The sequence below is a fragment of the Salvelinus sp. IW2-2015 genome, linkage group LG8, assembly GCF_002910315.2.
Source record: "Salvelinus sp. IW2-2015 linkage group LG8, ASM291031v2, whole genome shotgun sequence".
Lineage (NCBI taxonomy): Eukaryota > Metazoa > Chordata > Actinopteri > Salmoniformes > Salmonidae > Salvelinus > Salvelinus sp. IW2-2015.
In genome coordinates this window covers 32,988,358-33,001,457 of record NC_036848.1, presented here as the reverse complement: position 1 = coordinate 33,001,457, position 13,100 = coordinate 32,988,358, and the positions used below count along the sequence as shown (strand labels likewise).

Here is a 13,100-nt window from a genome sequence, read left to right as displayed (position 1 = left end):
ATTCATTTCCCTTTTAAGCACTTCCCTTACTTACTCATACATTCCTTAAATAACATCCCCACTGCCCTCACTCTCATCCCCCTTTTTTTCCCATAGGAGACAATTCACATAGCATGGGTCCACATTGAAGATAGAACAGCACATTCGTACAGTAGCAGCAAACATATAGAAGAGCAGGTTAGGAAGAGACACATTGAATGTGTTTGCATGTGAAGGATTTTCACAAACACAATGGACGTAGGAAAAATGGTAAGTGAAAAAAGGGAGGTGCTCCATTTAGGCCCACACCGTGTTGATAATATGCCGGGGTATCGTCATGCATATTTACCTGTATTGCTTTTCGTTTTTTCACCTGAAAGTCTTCAATCAAATGGTACCATGGCATTTTAGACAACTTCAATATGAAGTACTTTATGTTGTACCAAATTATTCCACTTTCAACTTCTTATTCTTTCACATTCTCACATTTTAAAGGCATGCCATATTTCGGTCAGTGCAAAGTCGGGTGCTCTGGCAACAATGTCTGGCAACATTCGGGTGACTTACATTATAGTGATATTCTGGTGGCTTACCGTACATCTAACACCAAGGAATAGGTTCAGCTATTATAGGGCAAGTAAAGCTAATTATGTTGATATAAACTCACCAAAACAACTCTCCATGTACAAAATGCTAAACCTAAATGCTAAAGATATGAATTAAAGTGCAGGCTCCCAAATTTGGAGTGGTCTTTCTGTTTTTGAAATCAGCTTTACTCACTGTGTATATAGGTGGTGAAGTAATGCCATTGTATTACAAACTGCTTAACGGACAATCAAAGTAACATTACAAAGGAAGGCATCTATGCTACGACAAATCATAATATAACACATTTCAAGGGTCTATAAAATGCTTTAGTTCACAGCAAAAATTGAGTACACTATTATATCTGAGCCTTTAATGCCCTTTGCAATTTGTAACTAATTCCAGGCAATTTAAATCATAATATTTGTGTGGCTATGATGGCATTTTACCACAATGTTTTATGTTGTGTACAGGTACACAATGATTAGAGGGTTAACTGGGTGACAACAACAGGTGGTTACAGGATCAAATGGTTGTTTCTAGATTTCTGTTTCTTCACATATACCCACAAACATGAAGAGACAACACATTCTGAACCTTTCCACTGCAGTGACAAAAACAAATATGTCCATTCTAGGGCCCCWCAAGGACCGCAACTGTTGACGCGTGAGTCATCTTAACGGTTCAGATTGTGGTTATATCTTCATTGTTGAGACGGGTCAGCCAGCACTCTCATACGAACACACAGTTAAATGTTCTGCTGTCACTCAAATGGAGTTGATGTTATGAGAGCATCTTGTGGATTTCTCATAAAGGCCCTGTTGTTGCGTCACCAGTATGGGGCCGTGGTCTCTACGCGGCCCCGGCTCTGCCATTCAGGGAAGAATCCACTGGATGTCCTCGGGCTCCCGAACTGGTCAAACTCCATCTCCGGYGTCTTGCMGTCTCTCTTGAACTCAACTGGTGCGGTGGTCWGGATGATGGGATTGCTGGTCTGGTCAGCGTCTGTGTCGTTGTGGAGCAACTTGTAGTTCTTCTCATCGTTGTTGTCCCAGTACGTCTGATCCTGGGTAGTGAAGCATATGCAGAACTCTACACGCTCCTGTGAGGGCACAGAACTTGACAGGTCGACGGTGAAAGCGAAGGTGTCAGTGTCCAAATAACCGTACATATTGTTCAGGTACGTACATGCAACGTCCGYGTGTGTTTTCCATGAGTCAAACGTTATCCGTATGGAGACCAATTTCTCAAAGCTTACATTCCTGACTTTCACAGTGCCAGTGAGTGACCGTTCCTGGAGTGTGCAGTTCTCCAGACACACTTGGTTCTTCTTAAGCCGGTTCCTGAAGTCAAGGTAATCTGCAGCAGGCTGAGGGAAGTCCAGAGTAAAACTTTTCTCCATGGAGACCTTCAGGCCGGTGGTGGCATTGGCCAGGTCAGACAGGTCAAATTGCAGGTCAGAMARTGGGTCCTCCTCAAACTCCTTGAACACGTGGATGGCCGTTAGGGACATGCCTTTTGAATCGGCAAAAACCACCCGCTTCTTCCCGTTGGCCTTGGGACTCTTCCATCCCAGGCTGGAAGCCTCTACCTCTTGCTTGGAGCTGATGCACGGCCTCAGTGGTTTGTAGCAGTTGGCCAGGTTTCGCGATCGGCAGTCCTCGTACGTGCTGAAGAAGCTGCGGAGGGGCGGAGAGCTTGCCAGGCAGATCCTCATRGCTACATCTACTGGCATGATTGGACCTGGCATCGGCCTGTTGTTCAACATGTGTAGGACCCTGTTGAAAAAGAAGACCGCACCAAGAGGACAACAAGGTTCTAGGTGAAACTGTTATATGTTGAGGTGAAACTGAAAATAGTAAAGCCCATGCAGGATGTGGTCAAAGAAAGTAATAGAACTCATGTCAGAAGTCTGTACACAGGCTATGCTGTGTAAGAGGTAACAATATTTTAGGCATACTCAAACCACACTCCCGTAGTAATATTGCATGCAGAAATGCTTTCGTTACTTTTGGGGATTGATGTGGTACATTAATTGAAAGAGACCTGTCATCTAAATTAATCCAACATAGATGTGTAAAAGTATTCAATACATTTGTTCCTGGAACAGTTTGAACATCTACACTGATAATAATACTCAAAATAGTTTATAGCAGGCTATAGTAATCATATGTAGGGAGCTATATTGCATACTTTTACAATTCAAATAGGCCTAATTCTTTTCCAGAAAATATTCAGCAATAGCTTACAAAAGTCCAGAAGATAAACAGCTATCCAACTTTCAAGTCCTTGCTCACACGATAATGACTGTGCCACATAGACTATAGGTTTTTAGTTTTCATGTAGATGATGGGGGCAGTAGGCTTGGGTATAAATAGGTGACCTTTTATCTAGCTGTATGCAACAATACTGGCCAGTCAATGAAAATGTAATAAAAAGTAACACAGGCAAAAGAAAACTGGTCAGTGAGTTAATTTATGATATTTCATCCACAGATGTAATCTCACCTGGGATTGAAAAACGATTATATTTAAGAAACTTTTCGTTTTTATTAATTGCGCAGTTCAAAATTCATGCCCCATCCAATGACAGTAGTTCCATCGAAGCGCTTCATATTTGACGCACTGTGAGCTTACCTTGTGCAATTCATTGGGAAGCGTTGAAACAGCCAAAAACTTTAAATGTTGCTGATGAATAAACGGACTAACTTCATAAGAACAGAATTGTGTTCTTTTTTTATTTTGCCATTCCAATGAAGGTTGAGAATCCTGAATGCTGCGTGGCACGCCCACTTCACCTCTGCAGTCCAGCTGTACTGACAATGGTTCAGGCACTCTCCAGTCTCCATCTGTACATCCGGACGATTCGCATACTGCTTCAAATTAACCCCGGATGATAGCCAATGGAAAAGCCAAACGCCGAGCGCTCGCGCAATCAGCGACCAGCTCAGCGTTGCGCGTCTACCGTCCTACCCGAGGTGCTGAAATGTCTAGTCGGTTCGGGTTACGTTGTAGGATGGGGAGTGGAGGAGAATAATTCGATTTTTWGTCATAATAGACCTCTACTGGTTGTTTTTATGTTTAGCAACTAAATATGTGCATGTCAAATACGCATAGTTTGTAGTCTATACATTATAGACATCTATAATACCATATCTCATATTTTGAAGATAGACCTGAGGCATTTTGTACCATTCCATTAGCCTATTTGTGAAATTCCAGGTCTAACTAACTCTAGTTGGAAAACTAGGGGATTGTAATCTAAATATAACTATGCCAAGGTGGGAGCCTGGGCTGGGAGACATTTCTTTGAGATCTCAGGCAGCTGTAAGCTTTGAAATACCTCCACACTGACACAGCAAATCTATTTGAACTTGTCTGAGCAGAGTATCAGTTCATCATAGGGGTATGATCATCTGCTAGGTGCCATGCTAGCGAGGACAACTTCTGCACTGAAGCGTCCTGGGGAAACTGTTTATATTTGTCTCTGCTGCCTTTAGAGCGGTGCAGATTACTGTAGCTCTTTTTAGCTTGTGAAGGGCTGGAGGAGTGGTCTCACCGCTATCATGAATGTGGTAGACAGAAGAGAGGCCATGGAGAGGGCAGTGTAAGAGAGGGTGTCAAGTGAAATGTCCACCATCAGAAGCCTTATTACTCAGACGTGACTGAGATTCCGCTCTTGTCTCTATGGGGAGATAAGGTGCTATACATGACTCTTACATCATTGCAGTAGGAATATTTAAAGAATTTCCGTTCCATAACTGACTTGAGTTATAACTGTGTAAATGGATGATCTACTTTCACAATAATATTATTATTATATATACTCGGCCTTGTCTCAGGATGGTAAGTTGGTGGTTTGAAGATATCCCTCTAGTGGTGTGGGGGCTGTGCTTTGGCAAAGTGGGTGGGGTTATATCCTGCCTGTTTGGCCCTGTCCGGGGGTATCATCAGATGGGGCCACAGTGTCTCCTGACCCCTCCTGTCTCAGCCTCCAGTATTTATGCTGCAGTAGTTTATGTGTCGGGGGGCTAGAGTATTTCTCCTTTCTTGTCCGGTGTCCTGTGTGAATTTAAGTATGCTCTCTCTAATTCTCTCTTTCTCTCTTTCTTTCTTTCTTTCTCTCTCTCGGAGGACCTGAGCCCTAGGACCATGCCTCAGGACTACCTGGCACGATGACTCCTTGTTGTCCCCAGTCCACCTGGCCGTGCTGCTGCTTCAGTTTCAACTGTTCTGCCTGCGGCTATGGAACGCTGACCTGTTCACTGTGATTACTATTATTTGACCATGCTGGTCATTTATGAACATTTGAACATCTTGACCATGTTCTGTTATAATCTCCACCCGGCACAGCCAGAAGAGGACTGGCCACTCCTAATAGCCTGGTTCCTCTCTAGGTTTCTTCCTAGGGTTTGGCCTTTCTAGGGAGTTTTTCCTTGCCACCGTCCTTCTACAGCTGCATTGCTTGCGGTTTGGGGTTTTAGGCTGGGTTTCTGTACAGCACTTTGATATATCAGCTGATGTAAGAAGGGCTTTATAAATACATTTGATTTGATTTTATATCCCCGAATGTAAAAGCAAATACTAAAACAATCCAATCTAGATATGGTTTATATAAACTTGGTAAAGGCAAAAAGGTGTCTCTCACAGTAGTCTGTCTAAAAACATTTCTGAATGCAACCTATTTCCTCATAGCAACCATGTGGCTTGAAGCCAAGTACTGCGTGCGCTTCCCTGGTTCAGTGTACTGTACTGTAGGTCTAGCGGTCACAGTCAGAAGCTCTTGCACATTCGTTGGTTTTTGCATAACAGGAAGTTAAGTTTAATGACGGTCTGCATATCTGGAGAATGCATGCTCACTGTTATACAGTAACTTCCTGAGTAACTGGAAAACATACTAGTGACACACAGAGATAGTGTAAGTGACTCTCTAAATACAGTATCTAAGTAAGGTTGAAATTGCAGCAGCAGCCTAAAATAACCATAATAGTGTGCCTGTTGCTTTCTTTATATCAGGACCCATTGAGGCTTAGTTTCACGTGATTCAATATCCTTTAAAAGGGCAGACTTCACCTGCTTTTTCTTCCACCGTACTGTAATTGGAATTTCAAATGAGTCAGCATTATTAATACGTTTCCTGGGGCAAAACGAACAATACTGTGTGGGAATGCCTTCAGATCCAAATCTTTATAGTTCCTTATACTTGAGGCACTGGCCCAAGAAAACACTGCAAACTTCTGTTATAGTTATGCTATTAAGCGGTTATTTCTATTTGTAACAAAATCTTTTCTATTCTTGTATTGGATATTTCCTCTAGCATTTGGATGTGGTGTGAATGATTGACCAAGGTACGTAGTTAAAACTTTATTCAGGTCAAAATGCTTTCCTGGCTGATATCCCTGCAAGTGGTAGAGTACCACTTCACAACAATGAATTGTTAGGAATTCTGGATTGGTAAGGTCAGATGGCAGGCCTACCTGAAGGGTTCACTCCACAGTGTTTAGTCTGGCATTCTGCCTAACAACCCAACTGAGTAGAAAAATGCATTGTTTCAGACTTAGAGACACCCAGTGGAAAATGACAGAAATTATTCTTAGGGAGTAGGGACATATTTTTGAAATGCAGCCAAAATGCATACTCGTCCCTTTAAAAAATATAATGATAAAATCCATACTGTATAGGGCCAACAAACTAGGTGATTGGTCCTTTGTAGACATGTACCACAACTTTTGATAAGTATAGTCTACTGAGCTATTTGTGGGTATCTTTTTGAATGTGGCTTATTTGGTTCATATACAGTATCAACTGATGATTCACACTACCATATGAAATGACATCATAGAACATGGAGTCCTTCCCACATTCAGATCATCCCACATTTAAGTACTCTCCCAACAGCCTATAGGGGGTGCTGATATGAATAGAGGGCCAGAAACAGGGGCCGGCAGCTACTGAGAAGTATTTTTAGCACACGAAGTTCAGGTGCGTTTGCATTGTCCTCACCAGACTGTAGTTACATAGGTCATTGGCAATAGAAGTAACTTCATATCACCAATTTCATTYGATTTTTTTGTGTTGAAAATTGAACCCTTCAACCAAAGAACTACAGTACCAGTCAAAAGTTTGGACACACCTACTCATTCCAGGGTTTTTCTTTATTTTGACTATTTTCTACATTGTAATACATATGGAATCATGTAGTAACCAAACAACTGTTAAAAAAATCGAAATACATTTGAGATTTGAGATTCTTCCAAGTATCCACCCTTTTTGCCTTGATGACAGCTTTGCATAATCTTTGTATTTTTGTTTACTACATGATTCCATATGACATTTCATAGTTTTATTCTACAATGTAGAAAATAGTAAAAATAAAGAAAAACCCTTGAATGAGTAGGTGTGTCCAAACCTTTGACGGTTACTGTATATAATTCCATTTTGGAAAATGTTGGATGATGTGGTATATTTCTAGTTGTATAGTCAATATGAACAGTCCAGAGTCTTGATATTACATACAGACTATAAATAGACAACATTACAATACATTTCCATCTCAGTGAATTTACAATAAGATACAAAATAGTAATCAGAAAATGAAAATAGCACATACAGAATATGGTTGGTTGAAGGGTTGAATTATCCTCCTTAAATATTTATCATAGAGAACACATTATACATTTCATGTGCAGGTTTTGGGATGGCACAACTGGCTATCTGATCTGTGATAAATCGGACACTGCTCAGTTGTCCAGACCACTTGAAGTGGAGCGAATACACCAGTATTTACACAGAAAATTCAAGGTCAAACTCACTTAAAAAAAATGGAATTGTGAAAACTGGTGGTAAGCCATTGGACAGATACAAGAGGTGAGATATGTGGCAAGAGCAAGCCCAGCATACCATAAAACTAGCATAGACTTATATTATATTAATTAGACAGTATGGGATAATAACTTGATAATAACATTGCATCAAATTCTTTCCCATATTATTTTCCTCCTGAAGTATAAACCATTTTTGAGCATTTTCTGTAGGGTTGTATAGGTGGTATGAATATAACAGGCATATAGGCCTGCTACTGCAAAAATGTGACAATAAACACTATTCCGTGACAAATGAAGAAGAGAAGACTGCAGTGGAGAGACAATTAGATGATCATATTCTTCCTCATAATAATGAAATTATATTTTTTAAGTGTGACCTTTATTTCATAGATAAATCGATTTCCAGTCAGTGCATAATGCTTCATAAGTGGTTTGATTACAAAAAGGAGTCACAACCAGAGGCGATGCTCAGCACAGCAGCACGACTGGATTTTAAGCATCTCATCACGTGATGGGTGAAAATACCTCGTTTTTTTTTATAACCGTTCTCCTGGCAGCATTATGGTAGCGGCACGATCACGGATTTTTTTTATTCTCCAAATAAGAGTCCCCCTATAAAGACATGATAGAATTTGSAAACACCGATTATTTTCAAACTCTCGTTCTGTACAATTGTTTTTCACAGCATTGCAACTGCCTTCAAAAAARGGATGATTTTTTAATATTATATAATTTATACCAGCATTTCTTTCGAAAGTTTACACCAATACTGGAATGTTGAAAGCTATTGTGTAGGGTAAAGAAATACAGTTTTAATAAAATACAATATGTGTAATTGGAATTACTCAATAAAGTCTACAAAACGTAAATTGCTCTACTGTGCTGGGCAACGGGTGTAATACAGTGTGCTGGTGACTCCTTACTCCACCCACTCCATGCACTGCAATGCAATACACTGCACATTAATTAAATATTGGTTTRTATAGAAAAAATGATTATTTGTGSAGATGTAAAAGTGGGATTGGGATTACTCAGTAGGGTCTGTAGAACCTATATATGGTGTTATTTCTTGRGGGACTGAGTTCTACATATCCAGCAGCACTTTTTAGTCCACCCATTTCAGTGGTCCCAATGCAAAAGACTGTAGACCTATAAATTACATGTTGATTTTTATAAAAACAACTCCATGTGCAAAAGTAAAAGTGGCATTGGGAGTACTCTGGATCTGTAGAATCTATATATGGTGTCATTTCATGAGGCACCGAATAATACAGAGTGTTGCTGGCCTTTTACTCCGCCCATTACATTGGCAACGATAGAAAAAACTGTGCCCCATGAAGACCCTACTGAGTACTCCCAACACCACTTTTACATCGGCACAAATAATCGTTTTTTTATGTATAAGCCAATATGTAATGCATATACAGTGCATTCGGAAAGTATTCAGACCCTCTTCACTTTTTCCACATTTTGTTACSTTACAGTCTTATTCTAAAATGTTTTTTCCCCTCATCAATCTACACACATGACCTCATAATGACAAAGCAAAAACAAATGTTTTGACATTTTTGCACATTAATTTAAAAAAAAATGGAAATAGCACATTTATATAAGTATTCAGACCTTTTACTCRGTACTTTGTTGAAGCACCTTTGGCAGCGATTACAGCCTCGAGTTTTCTTGGGTATGACGCTACAAGCTTGGCACACCTGTATTTGGGGAGTTGTAGTGGACATTCTTGTGTCCTCTGTGTCTCTGCAAATGTGTGACTACTAGCTACTAGCTGTTGTTTCCTGATTATTGTGTTAGGATGTTCTGTGACTTTGCAAGCCACTTTGCGTGGCATGCTAAGCCTTGACTGGTCGTTTGCCAGTTTATTTTTTGTTATAAACTGGAGAAAATAATTGAAATTGCATGCATTGGTTTCGAAATTGCATTGGTATTCACCACAACGTTTTAGTTCCCAAGGTATGTCAATCCTGATTAGCCAATGGGCTTTCATGATTTTGCAGGAGTTTCATATTATTAGCTCAGCGCAAGACGCCCCACCTCTCCCTTCAAAACAAAGGCAGTACTGAAGATGAGAGATTTGTTTTTACATAGCTAGCAGCAGACAAGCCTTCTTTTGTTATTTAAAAAAGTTAAGGGCGCAAAATGTAATCAGCAAAGGAAAATAAGGCAGTGTCACGCCCTGACCTTAGAGAGCCTTTTTATGTCTCTATTTTGGTTTGGTCAGGGTGTGATTTGGGGTGGGCATTCTATGTTCTGATTTCTATGTTTTTGTATTTCTATGTGTTGGCCGGGTATGGTTCTCAATCATGGACAACTGTCTATCGTTGTCTCTGATTGGGAATCATACTTAGGCAGCTTTTTTTTCTTTTCGCATTTGTGGGTAGTTATCTTTGTTAGTGGCACTTAGCCCTGTTTAGCTTCACGGTCATTTCTTTGTTTCTTGTTTTGTTGGCGACATTTAAATAAACGTAAAATGTACGCTCACCAATGGGAAATGCTACTAGAGAAGCATTGGTTGCTCTGAATGAAGAAGTAAAAGCACTCCGCAAGGGGGCCCTGCAAAACAGGGAGGCACTTGCCAACTTATTGGCTGGTCAAGGGGGTACTTGTGAAAGGAAGTACTTGTTTAATGTTTTTTATCATTTTGCTTTCTTGTTGTCAGGCCATCAAGGCTATCATGTTCAATGCTACTAAAGAAGGTTATACTGATAACTTGCTGTCTCTCCAGGAACTCCCGTTTCCCTCTATAATGGATGATAATATGCAAGAATGACTTAGTATCTATGTTTGACGAAGTACCTGGTGGTTTTAAGTTAGGTTGTTGAACCACATCAACCTTATAATGGAAAGGATAATGGAAAAATGATCAAATATGAAGTTGGATTTTTCCCTATTGTTATGCCTATTGTATGTAAGAATCAGTATTTACTAAATACACTCCTGTTGATAGACTGAATGTATTAAGATGTTGTTTGTTTTAAATCACATATAGTGATAAAAGGAGGGAGTGTAGTGGAAATGTTTGTGACCTCTGTCTCTGCAAATGCGTGACTACCTGTGGCGTGTTGTTTCATGATTATTGTGTTAGGATGTTCTGTGACTTTGCTCTCAGGGAGGGAACTGATAGAAGGAGAACAGAAATGGAACACATTGTTACTTTGGCCCAATGCTTAGAAACTATGTTTGCAAGGTCATGATCAGCTTATTTTTTTATTTTTTTATTTAACTAGACAAGTCAGTTAAGAACAAATTCTGATTTACAATGATGGCCTACACCGGACAATCACGGACGACGCTGGACCAATTGTACGCCGCCCCATGGGACTCCCAATCACAGCCAGTTGTGATACAGCCTGGAATCGAACCAGGATGTCTGTACTGACACCTCTAACACTAAGATGCAATCCCTTAGACTGCTGCGCCACTCGGGGAACCCATTGCACCCTGAGAGCAGAGATGCCTAGTTTGTGCATGTGTATAAAGAGTACTGAAAAGGAAGCACTCCTTCAGAGCTTCTGACAGACTTGTATTTTGAGTATTAAGTTTGTTGTAACCTCTTCGGACGTGATAATAAAGATTTGTTCATCTAACTTTAACTTGGAGTCCTTAGTGGTAATTTCCACAACAGAGTTTCTCCTATTCTTCTCCACAGATCCTCTCAAGCTCTGTCAGGTTGGATAGGGAGCGTCACTGCACAGCTTTTTTCAGGTCTCTCCAGAGATGTTCGATCGGGTTCAAATCTGGGCTCTGGCTGGGCCCCTCAGGGACAATCAGAGACTTGTCCTGAAGCAACTCCTGCATTGTCTTAGCTGTGTGCTTAGGGTCGATGTCTTGTTGGAAGGGGAACCTTCACCCCCAGTCTGAGGTCCTGGGCGCTCTGGAGCAGGTTTTCATCAAGGATCTCTCTGTACTTTGCTCCGTTCATCTTTTCCTCGATCCTGACTAGTCTCAAAGACATCATGATGCTGCCACCACCATGCTTCACATAGGGATTGCGCCTGGTTTTCCTCCAGATGTGACGCTTGGCATTCAGGCCAAAGATTTCAATCTTGGTTTCATCAGACCAGAGAATCTTTCTCATGGTCTGAGAGTCCTTTAGGCGCCTTTTGGCAAACTCCAAGCGGGCTGTCATGTGCCTTTACTGAGGAATGGCTTCCGTCTAGCAACTCTACCATAAAGGCCTGATTGGTGGAGTGCTACAGAGATGGTTATCCTTCTGGAAGTTTCTCCCATGTCTAGAGAGGAACTCTGGAGCTCTGTCAGAGTGACCATCGGGTTCTTGGTCACATGCCTGACCAAGGCCCTTCTCCCCCGATTGCTCAGTTTGGCCGGGTGGCCAGCTCTAGGGAGAGTCCTGGTGGTTTCAAACTTCTTTAATTTAACAATGATGGATGCCACRGAATTCATATGGACCTTCAATGCTGCAGAAATTGTTTTTACCCTTCCCTAGATCTGTGCCCTGACCCAATCCTGTCTCGGAGCTCTACTGACAATTATTTCGACCTCATGACTTGGTTTTTTCTCTGACATGCATTGTCAACTGTGGGACCTTATATAGACAAATCATGTCCAATCAATTGAATTTACTACAGGTGGACTCCAAACAAGATGTAGATACATCTCAAGGATGATCAATGGAAACAGGATGCACCTGAGCTCAATGTCGAGTCTCATAGCAAAGGGTTTGAATACTTATGTAAATAAGGTATTTCTGTTTTATATTTTTTATGAATTTGCAAAAAATATATATATACTGTTTTCGCTTTGTCATTGTGGGGTATTGTGTGTAGATTGATGAGAAAAAAAGAAATGTAATCCATTTTAGAATAAGGCTGTAAGCAACAAAATGTGGAAAAAGGGAAGGGGTCTGAATACTTTCCGAATGCTCTGTACAGTTATTTGYATTGTAGGTTATGGAATGGGTGTAGTAAAAGTCCTTCAACACTTAAGTGATAATGTCCAAGAAGCCGGTGTTTGGAGGATATATTGGCATGGTGTTGTTTGGCCCGAGATCAAGTCGAAGGCCTGCAAACCGTTCCAGTATATCCTCCAAACACCAGCTTCGATGGAATTATCACTTTTGTACAACAGGTTACCAACATATTAAAATAATGATAAACATATTTTCATTAAAAACTTTCTTTTGATTCATTTATTCATACTATTTCATCCTTCCACAAGATATATTCCCGACACAAATCTAGGGTTGCTACCCAAGCCGGCTCGTCATTTGTTCTATCGGTTCGGTTGCCAGAAACGAGATCCAGTCATTCAGTCTTTTTGTTCTGTATCTATGGACACGACACAGTTGTTTTTTCTAAATGTTCCATTGCCATACTGACTGGCAACATTCTTATCCCTTGCTTGCTAGCTAGCCAGCCAGCTACGGCTATTTTACAGTCATGTCAAACAGTGAAGCCAGAATAACAGCGAAGTAGCTGCATATGCATTTGTTTACGCTGTTTTTTTGTGACATTTATTTGGATACATCCCATAACAATGAGCTAATGATGCACGATTTCGTCTGGCATAGAAAATGTGCTCTCTCGTCAGGATAATGTTGTTCAGCGGAGCTAGCCAACAACACAACTAACTCAATCTCATTAAGCTGAAGCTGGAAAGACAGCAAACTAGCTGCACTTGAAAGGACCGACGCTGGAGAGGGGAGTTGAACTTTTAATGAGGAACAGACAGGTAACAC

The 13,100-nt window shown here is 40.7% G+C and overlaps 1 protein-coding gene across 1 annotated transcript; it reads right to left on the bottom strand.

Moving 5' to 3' along the window:
• Positions 1-1,059: 1,059 nt before the first annotated feature.
• LOC111967770 (protein phosphatase 1 regulatory subunit 3C-B) lies at positions 1,060-3,535 on the bottom strand. Its single transcript, XM_023993111.2, has 2 exons — positions 3,201-3,535; positions 1,060-2,342 (listed from the first exon to the last, which is right to left on the bottom strand). The coding sequence occupies exons 1-2, from the start codon at positions 3,212-3,214 to the stop codon at positions 1,394-1,396; spliced, it is 963 nt and encodes a 320-aa protein (XP_023848879.1). The 5' UTR covers positions 3,215-3,535; the 3' UTR covers positions 1,060-1,393.
• Between the last annotated feature and the right edge of the window lie 9,565 nt (positions 3,536-13,100).